At 40.3% G+C, this 20,909-nt stretch overlaps 2 protein-coding genes across 4 annotated transcripts in view; both read right to left on the reverse strand.

Annotated features, from left to right (window-relative positions):
* On the reverse strand, positions 1 to 8,209 carry CDK2AP2 (cyclin dependent kinase 2 associated protein 2). 3 transcript variants are annotated; one of them, XM_058154710.1, is made up of 4 exons: positions 7,931 to 8,209; positions 1,577 to 1,677; positions 1,354 to 1,486; positions 1 to 628 (listed from the first exon to the last, which is right to left on the reverse strand). In XM_058154710.1, exons 2-4 carry the CDS (start codon positions 1,589 to 1,591, stop codon positions 561 to 563), a joined length of 216 nt encoding a protein of 71 aa, XP_058010693.1. In that variant the 5' UTR covers positions 1,592 to 1,677; positions 7,931 to 8,209; the 3' UTR covers positions 1 to 560. The 3 variants fall into 3 exon arrangements, with proteins under 3 accessions (XP_058010693.1, XP_058010679.1, XP_058010683.1); XM_058154696.1 differs by lacking the exon at positions 7,931 to 8,209 and adding an exon at positions 7,643 to 7,920; XM_058154700.1 differs by lacking the exon at positions 7,931 to 8,209 and adding an exon at positions 7,537 to 7,669.
* A 3,858-nt stretch (positions 8,210 to 12,067) lies between these two features.
* The window catches only part of LOC131183931 (calcium-binding protein 2-like), a 33,277-nt gene continuing 24,435 nt past the window's right edge, over positions 12,068 to 20,909 (reverse strand). The window contains exons 5-7 of the mRNA XM_058154720.1: positions 20,443 to 20,552; positions 17,457 to 17,604; positions 12,068 to 16,757 (exon numbers count right to left, since the gene is read on the reverse strand). Of these exons, the coding sequence (XP_058010703.1) occupies positions 16,732 to 16,757; positions 17,457 to 17,604; positions 20,443 to 20,552 (284 nt within the window). The 3' untranslated portion in view covers positions 12,068 to 16,731. The remainder of the gene's footprint in view (positions 16,758 to 17,456; positions 17,605 to 20,442; positions 20,553 to 20,909) is intronic.

The following is a 20,909-nucleotide window of genomic DNA, read 5'->3' on the forward strand; positions in this document are numbered from 1 at the left end:
TAGGAGTAGAAACATTTTATTACAAGTTTTCCAATACAGGCTCAGTGATCGCTGGTTGAGACTCTTGTTGCAAGAGGAAGAGGGCTTGATACTGCTTTATCAAGGAAGCATATCTTGCAATACATGCCCTTCAGGAATATTTTAGTGAGGTAGAGAATATTTCCCTCACCACATTAAAAAAAAATAGAAAAGCACAGTGAAGAAATAATCCAAATTCTAAAGATTTTTATTTATTCAAAACCCCCATGTATTTTATAAAGATATAGAACTTGTCACCAGCAATTATTTCGACTAGTAAACCAAGGATATGCACAATGAACGCTTTCTGTATATACTCCCAGAATGCCAATTGACGGGAAGTTCTGTGATGCAAGTGGAGATACTTCAGATTCTTAGGTGCCAATTGGTATAAAGGTCTTTGAAGGCGATCACAGTTCTAAGACTTGAGACACTGATTGGTGGAAAGATTTGAAAGGAAGGGGAAAACTCCAGATTCTAAAATGTTGATTAGCTGGAAAGTGCTAGGATCCTCCACGGGTGGCACCAGGAGAAAGCGAGTGTTACGTGCGGGCATTGCGCTCTGTCTCTGCCAGACACTCTCTTACTAGTGCCCGGGCATGAATAATACCTGCAGAAAGAAAGTCACAAGAGTAAGATATGCTGAATAATGGATTTCAAAGTAGCAACACAAACCACAAAGTATGTGACAGAATTTGCAACTGTAGCATCTTCCATATAAAACATTTATATATACCTTACTAATTAAATTCAAGATCCATCAGAAGATATAAGGCAAAATGCAGATATGTGGGTTTAAATAAATCAGAAAGTACAAGGCACTAACTGGCAGCAATGCAGTACACAACATAAGGAACTGTTGTACAGCTGTTGTACAGCTGCAGAAACAAATCAGCGTTTCCCTACAAGCTAGGTTTTTACTTGCTGGGTATAGATTCTAATCTAGCAGGTTCTACCTGTTCCTACTGTGGCATAGCTATTTGCACTAGTGAGAACTGATTTGGCTGGAAATACTGAGAGCTCTGGCCTTAGGGTTAGAGAGCTCTTTTCATTCTTTCCTGAGCAAGACTAGAACCAACTTTCAATTACAAACTCAATTGAAGTTTGACTTGGAAGAGTTCATTGGAAACTGCCACATTAATCTTCTGTTAATCACTGTGCAACATTGTATTTCAGAAGAGGTAAGTTTGCAGAACTTCTGGGAAAGTGAGCCACATATATGTGAATTTATAAGGAACCTGAGAATTTCAGCTAATGCCAGCTTCTGACAGGACAAATTTGAGTAGCTGCTCAAAAGTAATTATACTAATATACTATGATGAAGATGCTTCTTACCTCGCTTCAGTCGTTCCATAGCACTCTTGCTACCAGCGTATGTAGGTCGTATCTCTTTGCCCATCTCTTCAATTACAGAAAGCAAATCTGTATATGTGCTCTGGGAGCCTTGGGCACCTGGTGGCTTCATAGCCTGCAAGTTCAACAGCAGAAATCAAAAACAGGAACCTTCTTCCATTATTTCAATCAATGGGCAAGACCCTCCACATCCTTATGTGCTCACCTGCACGTAGCCCATAGATGGGGGCCCAAAATCGTTGAAGAGAGGTCGAAAGGGGGCAGATGTTCCAGGGACAGAACCAGATGGTGATGGAACACTGGTAGCTGAAAAATAAGGGATGGCATTAAGCTCGCTGCTTAATCTAAATTCTTGGGGCTCGTGAACTTGTAAGGGGGTAATACTGTAATTTTGTTACTTCTCTTTGTGGAAACGACTAAGACAATAATGGAAGGATTTGTTTTGAGTAAACTAAGAGGTTTTGTTTTTTAAAAATCTAAAATCAGATTTACAGTATAGGCCTTCTGAACTGCTTGTGGGAATTTAGATTCTCAAATGACAGAATTTCTATTTGAACAATTCTGTAGGACAGTTGACATAAATCACACAACTGGAAGTTTCATTCAGTGGTGGGTTGCTACTGGTTCGCCCCAGTTTGGGTGAATCAGTAGTGGTGGCGGGAGGCTCCGCCCACCCACCCAGACGTCATCAAAAAAGCTCTGCGCATGCGCAGAAGCACTGTGTGCTCACGTGCTCCCAATAGCGGACTGGTAGCGCCAGGATTTGAAACCCACTACTGAAGTGTATGTGCTTACATTCTTTCTAATCCTAAAAAGTTTATTTAAAAATACATTTTTAAACAGCTGCTTATATGTGAATGCAATTATTAAGTTTAACTTATTTTTATCAGTCTTTGAATAGAATACTTGTTCTTGCACGTTTATTATGTTTTATATCTTTGATTCCTTTGTTAGGATTGAAAGAAAAGAAATTTAATTTTAGGCTTCAGCCTGTCTTCTTCTCTTATTTTAGATTCTAATATTATATTGACATTGTAATCTTATCTTGAGTGACAAACTAATTGTCACCTTTACCTGGTACAGAAGGACTCAGCTAATTCATATCTTCATTACCATCTGGCTGACTACTGTAATTCACTTTATATGGGGCTGCCATCTTTTCCCCACTTTTCCTCCCACTTGTTAATTGTTAATGTCCATTTTTGCTGGAGTTTTATCATGTTATTGTTTTAATCATACCTTGGAAGTTTTATATTTTGTTAATACATTATATGAGCTACTGATTTTGCTTTGCTAGACTGAGACAAGGTAGAAGTTTAATAAATAAATGAATAAAATCTCTTGGAAATATCAGCAAGCCTTCTTTAAGAAATGGAGGCAGAAGTGTGTGTGTGTGTGTGTGTGTGTGTGTGTGTCTGTGTGTGTGTGCGTGCGTGTGTGTGTAGGTCTTTGGTTATTCGGGTTTTCTCCCGAGTAAAATTGGAAGTGTCTTGGCGACGTTTCGACGAAGTCTCATTCGTCATCTTCAGGCTTCAGCTTCGTGCTTCTGGGAGCAATGTGTGATTGCAGCTGTTTCTTCCTTTTTAACTGCTAGTGGGGGTTTGAACTGATTGGATGGGAGCTTGGCTGTGCTCTGATTGGATGGGGGTTTTTTTGTGCTCTGATTGGCTGAGGGTGTGTCCTGTTTGGGTGGGGGCTTGGTTGTGCTCAGATTAGTCTGAGTTGCTGGGGGATTTGAGCTGGTGAGCTGCATTGCTGTTGTTTGGCTTCGTGTTTGTGGTCGTGCTACATCTTCATAGTGGGTGTCTGTCTGCTGTATGTATGGATTGGAGGGGTTTGATATGGCTAATATCAGCTGCGGTCTGGCTTCTGGTCCTTGGTCGTGCTTCATGATCAGTGTGGGTTTGGGTCTGCTTTCTGGGTGGATGTGTGGTGGTGACATCCTGTGTGGACCTCGTGAGTGTGGGTTTGGTGTCATTCCTCGTGTTAGGGACTCATTTGTCAATAAGGGCGGGTTTCCAAATGGCTGGTAGGCGGGAGGTATCATCTTGTTTGCTCATGCTGTGTGGGCGTTTTTCTATCTCGATGGTTTCTCTGATTATTCTGTTGTTAAAGTGTTCAGTTTTGGCGATAGTTCTGGTCTTTTTTTCCCCTGGTCCAACACCTTAAAGCCACAGGACATGATATTGACTTTAAAAAGACCAGAACTATCGCCAAAACTGAACACTTTAACAACAGAATAATCAGAGAAGCCATCGAGATAGAAAAACGCTCACACAGCATGAACAAACGAGATGATACCTCCCGCCTACCAGCCATTTGGAAACCCGCCCTTATTGACAAACGAGTCCCTAACACGAGGAATGACACCAGACCCACACTCACGAGGTCCACAAGGATGTCACCACCACACATCCACCCAGAAAGCAGACCCAAACCCACACTGATCATGAAGCACGACCAAGGACCAGAAGCCAGACCGCAGCTGCAACATTAGCCATATCAAACCCCTCCAATCCATACATACAGCAGACAGACACCCACTATGAAGATGTAGCACGACCACAAACACGAAGCCAAACAACAGCAATGCAGCTCACCAGCTCAAATCCCCCAGCAACTCACGACTAATCTGAGCACAACCAAGCCCCCACCCAAACAGGACACACCCCCATCCAATCAGAGCACAGCCAAGCTCCCACCCAATCAGTTCAAACCCCACTAGCAGTTAAAAGGAAGAAACAGCTGCAATCACACATTGCTCCCAGAAGCACGGTTGAAGCCTGAAGATGACGAATGAGACTTTGTCGAAACGTCGCCAAGACACTTCCAATTTTACGCAGGAGAAAACCCGAATAACCAAAGACCTACATACAAACACCCGCGAAAACCTCAGAAAACAAATATATAAATATGTGTGTGTGTGTGTGTGTGTGTGTTGTAGGTCTTTGGTTATTCGGGTTTTCTCCCGCGTAAAATTGGAAGTGTCTTGGCGGGAGAAATTTTACGCGGGAGAAAACCCGAATAACCAAAGACCTACATACAAACACCCGCGAAAACCTCAGAAAACAAATATATATATATATGTGTGTGTATATATGTGTATATATATCTTTGGTTATTCGGGTTTTCTCCTGCGTAAAATTGGAAGTGTCTTGGCGGGAGAAATTTTACGCGGGAGAAAACCCAAATAACCAAAGACCTACATACAAACACCCGCGAAAACCTCAGAAAACAAATATATATATTTGTAATGTGAACAGACAACTTCCCCCTGGCTTTTCCATCTTGACCGCAGTAGCTTGTGGGTTTTAACTCAACTTCCGGCAGCCCAATATATAACATAAAGCAGAATTTTATGTTTTTTTTACTGAGAACTTGCTGCCCTATACTGATCTGAATTCAGACATTATTCTTGGCTGTCAACTTCATCTTGCTTTTCTCATCCTAACCTTGTGAGCCTGACACTCTAAAAGTAGATCATAATTTCAGTATTTTATGAGTAATCCTGCGAATTCTATTATAAAATGATAGGCACTTAACAAGTAAAAAGTACAAATGTACACATAAATGGTACACTACTCATCATCCTATATCACATTATGGTCTACTAAAACTATTCAACTCAGGACAAGTTTCTAAAAATAGAAAATTTGAAAATACAAAGTTCTCAATTGAGAAAAATGGGTATTATTATCCCACTTATAAAGGGAATGTTTTTGGACTATGAATCATTTGGAATTAATGTGTGGTAGAAAGTAAGGGAGTATGAAAGCAACCCAATTACTTTGATCAGAGAAATCCAGAACAATAACTATTTGAGGTTGGCCCCTACCAAGATTGCAAACAATTTGGATACTTCACTTACTGTATTGTTTTTTAATTTGTGCAAATGATTCACCAATGGCTACTACAAAGTGTAGCAAACTATTGCAGATGTTAGTTTAGCTGAGATTTTTTCCACAAGTAATGTCCTTTCAAAATTGTTATAATATCATATACAATTTCCTTTAACACTATCTAATAATGATGGATCCATATTCTTCTAATTAGCATAAAGGCAGTGTGTTTTCTACCAAGTGTCTAGCATTTTAAATTACTTACAAGCTTTTTATACAACCACATCAGCACAGTAATTAGACATGCAATTAACTTCCCTGAACTGAAGAAAATATGAGAAGTAGAAAAGGAAGATTTTATAAAGTGAAAGGCTGCTTTTCTTTGAAAACTTTTAGTGTTCTGCAGATATCTAATGCATGTAGGAAATTCAGTTAATAACCCAATGCATGGACTAAAATACATGAAGTTTAAATGATAAATTGATCAAATCCAACAGTATTATTCTGGCTGCTCATGACTATCTATGGTGTGGCTGATAATTTAATTTGCTATCTAAAATCCAACTCAAGAGGACTTCCATTGAAAAAATGGCAAACTAAAGTGAGAAAACCAGCATTCCTTTCTGGAAAAAGAGAGGACTTGAGATCACCCACAGCTACTCCAGATAGTTGCTCCTCATAAGAAAAATCCAAGACAGCAGTTTCCAGCCTGGAATTGAGGGAAAGCCAACTTTGCTCAAACCGTGGTCTGCACTTTAATGACACTGGGTTTCCATACTTCCTTCTCTAATTACTTTCAGAAATTGCTTGTTAACTGCTTTTCAGCTATTAAGAATCTTTGAATTGACAAATTTTACACCACTAGGTGAATTTCTTTTAATCCCTAGCAAAATAAGATTTAAATACAAGTTTAAGGACTTAATTGAATTTTTTTTTAATTAATTGTATGCGGTCCCATGAGGAAATGTTTTTGTCTGAAAGGTTATACTCTATACACTAAAGGGAACTAGAAGGGACTAAAGATTACAATTAAAGAAGTAAATTTAACTTAATGTGGAAAGAATATATATATTCTTTGTTACAGTCTTGTTTCTTTTCTACTTTTTTCTTCACTAATTTTTCCTTTTTTATATTATGGTAGCTTTTATCTTTTTAATTGTAAAGTTTAATAAAAGTATTATGAAATCAAACTGGATATCATGGCCTGAAACCTGAATGTCCTTAATGCAAGAACATACTTCATCACTGAGCTAAAAATTCTCTTGCTGTGCTCTAGTTTACACACCTATTTATGAATAATTAACATCCTGTTTGTATACAATCAGGAAGTCAATCTCAATCTTTTTCAAGCATATACATATATTCATTCCAATATTTATTTTCAAACCTATATAATAGACTCAAATATGCCAAAAGAAGCATAAGTACATGGTGGAGGGTATCAGCACAGCTAATACCTCCAGGAACTTTCTGTACCCAAGCCAAGATATATACAAAGAGCAGAGTTAGTAGTCTGTGTACTAGAAAAAAAGTAATTTCCATTCCTAAACATGGTAACCAGATCCTAGGGAACACCCAGTCAGAATGCTCTTTACAGAAAAACTGACAAGAAATACAACCCCAGGATCCAGTTCCACTCATGTATATGAAATTGCTTCTTCCTGGCCACTGCCACTTATGCTATGTTCAAATTAGTTAGCTAGAGTTACAAGTAAAATTGTAACTTGTCTTCCTTTGTGCTTATTTTTCAATTAAACTCCAGTGTATTGCTAACCTAGCAAAAGGTGATTCACCTGATATTATGCAACCCCTATATATTGCTCAAACAGAAATCCAACCGAGTTTAATGGGGCTCACTACTCTTAGCACAAACTGCAAATTTTATGCCACCACACCGAATATAATCAAGAAATCTCTGTAAATATGCAGACTGAGCTTCTATTCTGTTTATTTCCCCCACTTTTACCATCCAGAAGTTGAAACTTTTCACTTTTCTGGACCGGTTCGCTGTTCTTTTTAACCAGCAGTCCTTTCTTACCTTAAAAGAATCAGTGTGATAAGATACCCACATATTATACATATATATATTTATATGCACATATATTAATCGTCTTAGGTTTTTCCCCCTTTTGTTTAAAGTATACATTCATTTTGTTTCTTTCCTATTCTAATACAACCCGGCTTTTTCCCTTCTTCCCTTTTCTGATCGGCCTCCCTCGAGCCCTCCGTCTTATCCAGCTTCTCTGGAAGGCCCAGGAAAAACCTGCCAGGAAAAGGGCGGGGGGGGGGAGGGAGGTGAGGCAACCCTCTAGGGCCGGCCACTGACCCCAGGCGACTCCGCCGCTTAGCCTTCCGCCCTGTTCGGCTTCCAGCCGGCCATCCTGCTCGGGCGCGGGAAGAGAGCAGGCGGGCGGGCAGGCGGGGGCTCTTACCGACCGGCGGGGCTCCGGGGGCGGGACTGGCGCTACTGCTGCTGGTGCCGGCGGCTCCTGAGCTGGTGGGGGCAGGCGCGATAGGCTTGTAGGACATCCCCGACTCCGCGCTCTCTAGTACTGGCTGCCCCGCGATTGGCGCGCTGCTCCGGCTTCAGCCGCGACTGTCGCTGCTCCGATTGGAGGGGAGGCTACAAAAAGCACACACCCCCGGGCTGGCAAACTCTTTTTTTTTTTTCCCTCCTCCGACGGCCCTGATTGGTGGGTGGCGTCCTAAACACCGCCTACCCAATCGGCTTGCGTGGGTCTTCCCTCCTTTCCCGGCTCCACGCCTCTTCAGCTGCCTGTCCCGGCTTGGTTCCCTGGCGAGTGGGGGGCTCTTTCTCGCGCCCCGAGGAGGCGGGCGCGCTTGCTTCACCCTACAATCCCCCCGAGCGAGCGGACGCCCTTTTCCTCCCTCGTTCGCGCCCACGGTTCTAGGCGGCCTCTGGACCCCGGGAGAGCGAGCACGCGCGCCTTCTGGCCCCTTTCGCTCCTCTTCCCCTCGCGCTCGGAGCGCTCGAGTCCCGCGAGTGGCCGCGGCAGATTACGCCTTCATCTCGCGCCTACGTGTCTCGCTCCCTCCCCCTGTGACCTCACTGCGTACTATCACACCCGTCCCGTCCGTTTCCATAGCGACGAGAGGGCCCGAACAGTGGCCTACTTGATGTCCCTTCGTCAAGGCCTTCGGGCTCCGAAAGGAAGTCGCTGCGGCCTCGGTTTACCCCGGTCTTCATGGCGGCCTTCTACATATACTTGAGTGCCGTGTTGAACCGTTTTGAGCCCCCTAAAAGTTTGGGCCAATCTTTTTTTCGGGGAGGGAGGGGATCTGTTACCCTAGGGGAATCCTAGATTTTCACATGACCTATTTTTGCATTTTTATTTTTGTTTCTATATTTACTATGCCTGAAACTGGAAATTTTATTCAAAGAGGGGTGAGAGAATCAGGGATCAGAGGTCAAGGTTTTCTTTGGATACTGTATGGTTCACTAGCTGGATATTTTCCAACACTTTTCTCCCAGAGGGGCACAAGCCTTTCTGCAACAGACGTGTAAGTCTGTGCAGTGGGTTTCCAAACCTTAATGGCAATTGAACTGCCTCTTTTTTCTTTGATAGACTTTGTACAGAAAGGAGGAAATTACTTTGGACTGAGGGATACGATTTTTATTGTATGGCTGTTTTTATAGTTTTGTACGTTGATGATAATGAAGGTTGTACGTTGATGATAATGAAGGTATAAAATTGTATTAATAGTAAAAAAAAGTTTTGGCTTCATTTCAGAGTTTTTTAATGGTGCATTCCAGATTCTGGAACAAAAATAGTATTTTTGTTATCTGTAAAAACATCAACTTATGGCAATAGTAATAGTTGAACAGTTTTTTCCATCAGATAGTAGGCAGATGGGAAAGGGCAATTCATGAACATGCAGCAAACTGCAATAGTGTTAAAATCATGATGGGTTGTCACATAAATTACAGCTATGCACTTGCATCATATATTACCTGATAGAAGTTCATTATTTGCTCTTTCCCCTGTGAATAAAAGTGAGGTACAGATAGTCCTCATTTTACAACAATTTGTTTAGTGGCCAAACTTAAAACCACTGAAAAAGTGACTTTAAAACCAATCCTCTCATTTATGACCATTGCAGCAACTTTATTTGACAAGGGGAATGAAAGCAGAAATGTAAAAATAAAGTTTAAACTTTCAAAACTTAATGGAGCTGTAGTTAATGCCATAGGAGTCTGAATTTCAAGTCCAATGCTGACTAAGAACCAGAGATTGGAATCCAATCTACTTGTAGAACATCAAGCTAAAGAAAGGTATTTTAAGGTATATATAAATATATGGCAGATTTATCTATTAAAAAACAGGTCTTCCAACATGCTGTACAGATAGGAATACTGTATACAAAATGCAGCACCCCGCATGGTCATGTGCTGATCCTGGTGTGCACATGTATCATCACCTCTCCTGCAGGAGCTGCATTGGTTGCCAATTTGCTTCTGGGAGCAATTCAGTGTTGTGGTCCATCAGCAGCCTACGGAGCTGGCAACAGAGTTGGACAGTGATGAGGCTGAGGTGGGGCCAGGGCCATCGGGGTGTGAGGTGCGGACTCCAGACCCTCCAGAGACTGATAGTAGTGAGACAGAGGAACAGGAGGAGCCTGTTCCTAATGCAGGCATGAGAAGAGCTGCTAGAAGGCAAGAGAGACTCAAGCAAAAAGGACACATCGGGAGTAGGGCCCCTTCCATAAGGCTTAAAACAGACCAGCACCTGTGTTTGAGCTTTGCCAGAAAACAACGTTGGTACCTGTGTCTTCTGCTTTGTCTACATCTTGCATTTATTTTTGTGACTTCTGAATGTTTGCCAATAAAGACCTTTGGCAGTTTGCCTAATTGGACCAAGGTTTGCGATAGGACTGAGGAATTTGTGTTGGGAGGCATTTTTTTTAAATTTGAGTTGAACAACGCTGGGAATGAAGTAATTCTCAGCTGTTCAAATAAAGTTTGTTTTTTCACGGACTGAGTTTCCTACTACCTACTTGAGCCTGGGTCACAACATTCAAGGTGCTGGGTGTCACCTTTAAAATCCTTCATGGCTTGGGACCAGGTTATCTGAGGGAGCATCTCTTGCCGGTCACATCTACCTGGCCCATCAGAGCAGGGAGACAGGGGACGTTGCAGGTCCCATCCCCAAGGAAGATACACCTGGTGGGACCCAGACGTAGGGCTTTCTGCGTGGTGGCTCCCTCTCTGGAACATCATTCCCCCAGAAATTAGAATGGCCCCCACTCTAATACTTTTCCGGAAGGCGCTGAAGACTTGGTTCTGCCAGTGGGCCTGGGAAACACAGAGCGGGATGGAACCCATTAAATGGCTCGTGTGATCTGCTGTTGCCAGGACGGGGTGGGAGGTGGGGGGACAGGTTCAGGCAAACTGGTAGTGGAAATTTTGAGTAGTTTGGAGAACTGGCAAATCACACCACCAGCTGGCCTTGCCCACCCCGCTCTGCCTCACCCTATATATCTTGCCTTCGCCACGTAGCCCAGCTAATCTCCATGCCTCGCCTCCGTGCCTCGCCCGCTCTGCTCACCAAAGGTATGCATGCCGCCTGCTCGCCCTTCACCTTGGGTCGAGACCCTGGGCCTCTGCCCATTTGCCTCGGCCAGGTCAGGGAAAGCGCCATTCCCCTGCTCTGGCCTTGCCCTGGGCCTCTGCTAGCATGCTGCTGTCCCCCTCTGGCCATAAACTATGCACCCCCGGGCTGAAGCAATTTATTCAACCTGTGGCCTGCCATGCTAGGCCAAAGGGCTGCAGGGGGTATGTGGGTGCAGGAGGCCCAAAGTGGTTTGGGAATGGACCAGACAGTTGTTCTTACCTGCAAGAAGTCCCATCCTGAAAGTGCTGCAGCGGAGATCTTGCAGCCGCTTCTTCTGTCCCTTGCCAAGCCTCGGTCACTCGCGGAGACACTCCATGTACACTCTGGGTTGGCAGCTGCTTCTCTCTGCTGCTGCTCTTGCTGAGAGAGCGTCTTGTGCAATTTAGCAGCTGTGAGCTGCCGCTTTCCTATAAGTCCCATTCAGAAAGCCCTGTGGCTGAGAGAAACAGCATTCAACATGGCTGCTGCTTCTCTGTGCTGTAGCGCTGTCCAGATGGGACTTAAAGGAAAGCGGCAGCTTACTGCTGCTAAATTGCACAAGACACTCTCCCAGCAGTGTGGAGAGAAGCAGCCGCTGCCCCAGAGAGCAGAGATGGAGGGGAGCAGGCCCTAAAAGGCTGCTCGGTCGAGCCTCACCGTGTGTGTGCGCATGTGTGGAAGTCGTGCGTGCGCCCACCTGCATGCTCACATTTTCGGTGACTGGTGGTGAAATTATTTGAAACCCGCCACTGTATATTGTATAGTATTAATTTATTTGATTCTTTTTGTTTTTATTGTTTTAATGTGATTTTATATTCTGTAAGCCACCTTCAGTCGCCATGGGCAAATAAGCAGCAATATTAAATTAATTAATTAATTAATTAATTAAATGCAATAGAATATCCATTGCATTTATTTTTTAAATTTGCTTCTTCTGTTTAAAAAAACTGAATGCAACTTTGTACTGTACTGATTTAGGCTAAAAAATATGAATATTTTCTTTACTAGTCATAATCCCTTGGGACTCATCTTCAAGAATCTATTAGTTAGGCATAATAGAGGAAAAAATGCTGTGTTTATGTCATGGATGATGGAAATGCAACAAAAATTAAAAGCCAATTTCCATAAACATTTTAATGTAAAATCTATTTAGAATAAGATTAGGATGATGCCCTATGAATAATTTTGATCCCTAAAACAACAGTAGGGGTGCATTTGGAAAGAGAACAAAGTGCTGTGTCAAAATTTGGTTCAAAAATTTAATTTGTGTAACAATGGGAATCATGCCTAATGAGAAATTTTAAAATGGCTATGTTAAGCAAGGCATTCTCATTATTTTGTTGCTTTAGTCAATCTGTGTAGGTGTTATGCTAATGTTTATTTGAATTTAAATTATTATTGCCATCTTCATCCTCATCTGCAGATCTGGTTTGAGGAAAGAAAAAGAAAAAAAATAAGATTATAGAAAAGAAATGTAACTTACCATCTTTTCTTAAAATACAACAAATGATTTCTTCTTCCCATATTTCATCTGTAAACAAAACCTTAAAACTTTGTCATTCAGTCCTGAACTGTATAAGTCCACTAAAGATTACCAGAGATAACAATATATCTATTTTAACCTTGATCAAATAAACCAACTTTATATTCTATCCCTTTATTTTTAATAATCTTGATCTTTAGCCCTTCAAATGTGTCCCATAAACATAATAATAATATTCTTCAGAATTTTAATAAATCACTTCTGTAAATGCAATATAAGAAAGCTACCAATATCAATTGGATTAGGAAAAAGAATAGTTTGCCTTCAGAAATTGTGGGTGTTCCATCACTGGAGGTTTTTAAGAAGAAACTAGACAGCCACTTATCTGAAATAGTATATGTTCGCCTGATTGAGCAGGGGGCTGGACTAGAAGACCTCCAAGGTCCCTTCCAGCTCTAGTCTATTCATTACTCTTTCATTAAGACTTCAGCCATTCACTTGTATGTCTAATGATATTGAGAGAAACACAATCAGGAAATATCTATTATTTTTACTGTAAATTTCCAGAGGCAGATAAATTGGTATTATATGCTACTGAATGAATTTCCTGATGGCTTAGCTGAACTTTTATATACAGGTAATCCTTAACAACCACAATTGAGCCCAACATTTCTGTTGCTAAGCGAGATAGTTGTTAAGTGGATTTTGTTCCATTTTACAAGCTTTCTTCCCACAGTTGTTAAGTGAGTCACTGTAGTTGTTAAGTAACACAGTTGTTAAGTGAATCTGGCTTTCCCATTGATTTTGCTTGTAATCATATGATCCCAAGACCCTGAAACCATCATAAATATGAGTTAGTTGCCAAGGGTCTAAATTTTGAACACATGACCATGAGGATGCTGCGACGGTAGGAAAAACGGTCATATGTCACTTTTGTCAGTGCAGTTGTAACTTTGAACAATCACTAAATGAGGTGATCGAGGACTACCTTACTATCTTTGAGTTCACTTTGAGTACACTCCCTATAGTCTTGAGAGCGAATCAAATGTCAGATCACTAGAGAAGTCTATTACCTTCCAAAAAGAGAAAAAGGAAAAACCTACAAATCATAGACCAGTCAGAGTTATATTGATTCTACAGCAGATCATAAAAAGCTTTATCTGCAAACATAGATATTATTCTTTTTGGATTTACCAAAAGAAATCTTACAGACTAACTAACTCTGATCAATTAACTTCTTTAATTTATCATGGAAATACTGTAGACATAATATTATTTCAGCAAGGCATTCAATAAAAGCACTGAACAACATTCTAATTAGCAAACTAGAGAAATGTAGAGTAATAGCATAACAAATAGATTCATAACTACCTGAAAATTGTACTTAGAAAGTGTTTATCGAAGGTTCTTCATCAAACTAGGTGAGGTATTGAGGGGGCAGGAATAAGGTGTGGCCCTTTCAGTATTTTTATTAACAACTTGCATTAATAAAACTTGTAAAATAAGTAATGTTTTATTAGTAACTTGCATATGTAGGCTGAATAAATGCTTATTAAATTAGCAGCTGACACAGGACTGGGAAGGCTAATTCCAAAGAAAATAAAATTCAGAACTAACTTGTCAAATTAGAGAAATGGGCTGAGAATGAACGAAATTTAACAGAGACAAATGCCAAAATTCTTCACTTCAAAAACAAAATAAGCAATTATAGAATAGAAAATTATTGTCTTGTTTATAATACCTATGCAGCAGTTTTTGGAACAGTAGTTGATTTGAAGCTGAACATGAACCAGCAGTTCATCTGGCTATAAAAAGGCAAATGTAAAACCAAGTTATTATAGGTAATAGGAAGAAATTATTCCCTTTGTCTGCATTCCCCCTGAAAGTTTCAGATAAACCGAAACATGTTCAAAGAAAACAAGCAGAGGCTAGAAGGTTAGAAATGACATCTGAAGAATAGGAATTGAAAGAACAAGGATGCTTGGCCTTCAGAATAAAAGGTGAGAGAGGACATGACAGACTCCTCAAGTATGATATTGCTAATTCATGTTCAGTTTGTAATCAAATAAAAGATGGTACATATATAAACATTCAAGACCCGTTTTCTATTGTTATTGAAAATGAATTTAAATTACAGGAGGGAGATTCTGATAGATATAAAAATGGTAGCAGGAAGAACGGTTTGACAATGCAGTTACTTTTCTTTGCTCAATGTATTCAGGAAGGGACTGCACATCTTTTGGGAATGCTTTAATTTGGATTTCTCTGGAATCCCTATCTTTATAGACTTTTTTTTGTCTGCTATGAAATCATTCTGAAATTGTGAAACATTTTGGTGCACGCTTATTTAGGACATCATGCTGGGTTCTGAGTGCATCTTAAAGCTCATTCTACATTCCCCTTAGGCTGTACATTTTCAAAGACACAATAGGAAAACTAGTTCAACAAAAAAATTTGTGGGAGTTCTAGCAAGTTTCCAAGAGTTTCTAGGGTTCTCCAGAAGACTAAAAATTTATTTATTTATTTATTTATTTATTATTTATTTATTTAATCATATTTTTATACCGCCCTATCTCCCAAGGGACTCAGGGCGGTTTACAGCCAAGTAAAACAAACATAAATACAAGTTAAAACCCCAATTTAAAAAACTTATTAAATACGGCCGAATATTAAAACCACAATAAAATAGTAAAACCTCATTAAAACCAAATTTAAAATTTAAAATTCTAGTCCAGTCCTGCGCAGATAAAAAGATGTGTCTTAAGCTCGTGGCGAAAGGTTCGAAGGTCAGGAAGTTGGCGAAGTCCTGGGGGAAGTTCGTTCCAGAGGGTGGGAGCCCCCACAGAAAAGGCCCTTCCCCTGGGCGTCGCCAGCTGGCACTGCCTGGCTGATGGCACCCTGAGGAGTCCCTCCCTGTGAGAGCGTACGGGTCGGTGGGAGGCAATCGGTGGCAGTAGACGGTCCCGTAAGTATCCCGGCCCAATGCCATGGAGCGCTTTGAAGATAGTTACCAAAACCTTGAAGCGCACCCGAAAGGCCACAGGTAGCCAGTGCAGTCTGCGCAGGAGAGGTGTCACATGGGAGCCACGAGGGGCTCCCTCTATCACCCGCGCAGCCACATTCTGGACCAACTGGAGCCTCCGGGTGCTCTTCAAGGGGAGCCCCATGTAGAGAGCATTGCAGTAATCCAGTAAATTACCAATACAAATACAAAAGTACTCATAAAATAGATTAATATATTTTTATCATAGGCCTGAAAGGGAACATTTAGTCATTGAGTTTCCTCCATGCAGGAATCCAAGTTAAAGCATCTCATACAAGTCATTGTCTTTGCTGGAGCACAATCAATGAAAGGGAGTCTACCTTCCTCTGGTTATTGGTTCCACTACTAATCTGTCCTTACAGTTAGCATATTTTTTCTAACATTCAATCAGAATTGGTCCTCCTGTGACTTATCCATTGTTTTATGTCATGTACTCTGGCATGGTAAGAGGGTGATCTACAAAGCATATGTTTTCATGGAGTGCATGGAAGACATATGTCCTGGAATTAGACAAAAAGAAGCAGTATTGTAGTTATATCCTTTAGCATTCCAGCTCCATCAAAACAGATACATCTCTGGATCACAGATGCTATTTCCTGTGGACTTAATCAATATTTTTGTATCATCAGTTTTCTTCAGACATTAAAACTGATTTAAGAATAACCAGCTGCCTGTCTAGGTCCTTGGGGCCATAAGTCAACCCCTTTGCATTTCTATCCTGCTTAGGAAGCAGAGTTTATGGCACAAAATCGAATTTGGGTCAGTCAACGGGACCAGAGATTTACTCTTTACTTCAGTAAATCTCTGGTTCTGGTGACCAACCCGAATTCGATTTCACATTGTTATCCTGGAACATGTATATTTGCCTTCATTTCTAAGAGTTTATGACTTTATATGGCATATCAGAAATAAGGAAATATTATTTATGCCACGGTGGAAAGCAAAATATATTTTGAAACAGAAAACAGCTGTTAGAGGAGGAACAAATAAAGGGAAACAGGCCTTCTTATAGTAGAATAGAGGTATTTGGAATATTTTCACAAATATACACAGAATAATTTGTTAGTTAAGCCTGCTTGGAATGAACAAAGTGGAAGTTCAGCATTACATGGCATCTGAAATCTATGGGAAGTTGGAGTTAATGTTCATGGCCACGTTTAATACAGCAATCTGGTATTCCTCTGGTTAATGTCCACAACATCTTTAAAAGTGCTGAAGCTGGCTGAACTCTCTGGATTTTAGGAATAGCTGCTTGGTTCCAGGCAGAAAACACAAGATATGTGGGAAATTCTTTGCTGCCTAATGGCTGGACTGATTGAAGCTGGAATATATGGCAGTTGTCCTTCTCAAGGCACTTCATTCTTACTTTGCTGCTTGTTTTTCTCAACGAGACATCATCCGTACAAACTCTATATGGAGGAAAGCCAGGATATCAGCACATTAGGAGAGAAGAAAGAATGTATCATTTTTAAAAACATTGCTGAGAAGTAGGAATGGACTAGTTAGCTATAGATCCTCATTTTGTAAAAATTCACCTCCTTTTTCCAATATTACAATATTTCATCACACACTAGTTTGACCAAGAAAGAGATGTATATGTATCAATGGACACCTTCCCTTTAAAAAAAGAATGAAAGAAAGAAAGGTAAATACATTGCAAGAGGCAATAGGAGCTTTATAGGAGCAAGACATGATTTTGCCGTTTTTCACTGAGTAAAAATCTTCATTGAGCAAAGATTTAGACCAAACTATTGAATTCACATGTTTATCTTCTCCAGTTAAAATATGCCTGCCAATAGGAAAAGATAAAATTCTCTACAGTAGTTGAGTTTAAAAGGATGCCATGCTAAGCTTACATAGAGAGATTCTGGTTAGTATTTGCTGCTTTGGAATTTTAAAAAAATCTTAGCTTTCAAACTGTCCCTTTTTGCCTGTATTCTCTATTAAACAGAAATTGGTAAATCTCAATATATATTTTTTTCTGCCAGCCTGTTCAATATATTCCTTACCAAAACCAAGTTCCAAATAGTCTCTCGGCTTCAGTTCAGACATCCTACTGTATTTGTAAAATACAAATTTTCATCCCAAAAGGACTTTCCCTGTCATACCTTCAAAGTCCACAAGACCATCCCCATTCAAATCAACATCCTGGAGAATCTCCTCCATCTCTTGGTAGTTCAACTGTTGCCCTAGGAGCTTATGCATTGCTTCCCGTAGTTCAGCTGTGCTGATCTGGCCATCGCCATTTGTATCAAACTGGAAGGAGAAAATACACAAACACCTTATTTCACCATTCTTTTAGTTATCTCTCATACTTCTCCAGTCTCATTTGAACCCAGTATTGTTTTCTGTTCTTAGCTGACTAATAAACAATGGCAATTGGTCTAGTGCTGTGATGGCGAACCTATGGCACGCGTGCCACAGCTGGCACACAGAGCCATATTTGTGGGCACACAAGCACTGCCCTAGCTCAGCTCCAGCGTGCATGAGCCGGGCAGCTGATTTTTGAGCCTTCCGGGCCCACCGGAAGTCAGGAAACGGGTCTTTTCCTGCCTCCGGGAGGGTGGGGGAGGATGTTTTCACCTTTCCCAGGGTCCCAGAAAGCCTCTGGAGCCTGGAGAGGGCGAAAAACGGGCCTACCGGGCCCACCAGTAACCTTTTTGCCATTGTGTACCAAAAGCGGGGGGAGTGTGTGTGGGGATTGCGCGTGCATGCGCATTGAATTATGGGTGTGGGCACGCACGCATGACACCACCACTCCCGCGCGCCCCCCGCTTTTGGCACGCAATGACAAAAAGGCTAGCCATCACTGGTCTAGTGGTTAAGGCACCAGACCAGAAAGTGGCAAATCATGAGTTCAAGTCCGCCTTAATCAACAAAGACAGCTTAGTCATCAAAGACAGTTGGACCAGTCACTCTCTCTCAGCCCAATCCACCTCAAAGGATGGTTGTTGTGGGAAAAATAGGAATAGGAAGATGTGTTGGATATGTCAGTCACCTTGAGTTATTTGTAAAAATAATAAAGGCAGGATATAAATAAAAGCAGGATATGAATAAGTCAGTAAACAAATAGTAGATACAGCGCAATGTAATGCAATACAATACAATACATCCTTATGTATACGTCTTGCCCATCCAAACGGGCTTGCATACAGCAGACATTTCAAACAGCTGCACATAATAACATTACAATGTATACTCATGTGAATTTTGCAAATTCAAAATCAAAATCATGCCTGAAAAAGCATTCATTACGTCTATGGTAGCTGCTGCAGTTAAGAAGTATTACTTAAGAAGGATTCAGAGAATTTGGAATAGGCTCAGAACAGGGCCATGAGGATAAGGGATTAGAAACTAAATCTATAAAAAACTAATTCCATAAAAAGAGATTGAAAGAACTGTGACTGTTACTCTTGAGAACAAACAATGATAACACAATTTAAATTCCTAAAATATGTTAATGTGCACAAAAACTGTTTATCTCTCATGCCAGAGTCCTACACATCGAAAAATGCATTTAAATTACAGGAAGGGAAACCCTGCCCAGTTTGTTAATAAGAACAGCACGTTGACACTCCAATCATTCTGTGAGATGGTGAATTTCTGTTTGTTAGATGTATTCAGGCAAAAGCTTGACAGCTACAATATATGTGAGTTAAATATTTTTAGGTTTCTTCACGTTGCAAGAGGATGGTTCCTAATGCCTGAAAATAACCACGTAATTTTGCTTTCCCAGTTCAAAATGGCACCATAGTCTCCAGTTACTACGCTAAATAATTTTCTCTGCCTGCAGACTTGTGACTTGTTTTCGATGAAACCCCAAATATACAACATTCTTGGAGTCCAGCATTTCATTATTTCCTAAACCTAGATGATTCCAGTAAAACAGAGAATACTAAGGAGGATTCTTCTTAATTTTGCAAGTATTTGATTAGTTTCTCTATCGGTTTTCTCCAATGCCTTGTTGGTCTTACTAGGAATTCTTTTAATACATAAAGAATATGCCTTTATGTCAGTTTTACCTAAGGAAGGTGTGGCATGAACTAGAAGAATGTAAAAAACAAACAGCAGTTAAAGTATGGAGAATATACTTCTTAGTCAAAGATGAAAAACTGAAGAAAAACAATACCCCTGAATTTCCCTCAGAATTCTGCAGAGAAAAACCTGGTTGAAGGTTTCTTACGCAACAATAGTTCAAAAAGTTAAACTATAATGATAAAGCTATTTCCTGTCTAAATATCACATTATAATCTATGTGTAACAAGAGTAAGAGAGTTACTCAAAGATACTTTACATAGTAAGAGAAAACTTAATTAAAACAGTGAAGATTTGTTTCCTTTACAAGTTAGCCTTAGAGTTATTTTTTATTATTATTACAACCTAACAATAGTCTCATGTATCCTTAAGGAATAACTAAGGTATTTCTTTTTACTTCTGCTTATGGAATCTCTGTATTTATGTAAAGCTGGAGGAAAATTTGAGTAATAGGGGCCTCTGTTTTTAGGAGTGAGAATAATCCTCAGAGTCCTTGGTGTCATCTGGCACATCTAGCAATGACTAAATCATTCACTCTTCACTTTGACGCTGAACCAAAAATGAAAAATTCAGGACATAATTTCTGGTGTCAGTTTCTCACATTGTGACTTGATTCTTATTTATTCTTTTAGGTTGATGAAACGTTGATCATCTTGAAGGTACACATATCAGTTGTTTAAAGCATTTGATGGTTGTTGATACTGCCTAACTTAAAATTGTGAATCAAGGCTGCAACAATTTAATCAAAATTAAACACCCACAATATATAGTTATCTAGCCACTGTTTGCTCACCATATGTGATCATGCAATTTGTCACATATGATTTTCCCACTCTATGATTCAGTGTGATTTGCTTATTTATGGCTTAGTGTGTTGACTCAACTAATCCAGAATTGTTTTGTAAACAACAGTCTATGACTGAAACTAGCCAAATGTGGTTTATTCAGTAAATCATTATTAACGCATTTAGCCATAATATATTATGGGAAGATAGCAGGCATGCATATAATACTACTACCTCTGATCCTTATAACTGTAACTGTGTAACTGTAGCTCACCTCTCTGAAAGCATCCCGCAGCTCTTTAACCCCAATCATGTCTGCTGTCTCCGCCAACAGCTTAGGTCCCATCAGTTCCACAAAGTCATCAAAATCCACTTTTCCTCCAGCTGTAGACATATAAAGGCATTTTCAGAAGAAGCAGGGCAACACAAAGTTAAATATTTTATATCATGCGCCAAGGCCATCTCATACTGGGAGAAACTGAGTTTCACCTTTTTAACTACCATGTCCCACAACAGAATTTCCTTTTATGTGGATTATGTATATTTATTTAAAGTAAAATGACTGTTACCAATCTAGAATAGAATAGAATAGAATAGAATAGAATAGAATAGAATAGAATAGAATAGAATAGAATAGAATAGAATAGAATAGAATAGAATAGAATAACAGAATTGGAAGGGACCCTGGAGGTTTTCTAGTCCAATTCCCTGCTCAAGCAGGAAACCCTATACCATTTCAGA

The sequence above is a fragment of the Ahaetulla prasina genome, chromosome 1 (genome assembly GCF_028640845.1).
Source record: "Ahaetulla prasina isolate Xishuangbanna chromosome 1, ASM2864084v1, whole genome shotgun sequence".
NCBI lineage: Eukaryota > Metazoa > Chordata > Lepidosauria > Squamata > Colubridae > Ahaetulla > Ahaetulla prasina.

Excerpts from the sequence above, each read along its gene's own strand:
- CDK2AP2 (XM_058154696.1), bottom strand. The coding sequence starts at position 7,739 with ATGTCCTACAAGCCTATCGCGCCTGCCCCCACCAGCTCAGGAGCCGCC. Across the intron at positions 1,678-7,642 it reads CCCCGGAGCCCCGCCGGTCG|CTACCAGTGTTCCATCACCA; the intron begins GTAAGAGCCCCC and ends CTTATTTTTCAG. Across the intron at positions 629-1,353 it reads TATGGAACGACTGAAGCGAG|GTATTATTCATGCCCGGGCA; the intron begins GTAAGAAGCATC and ends TTCTTTCTGCAG.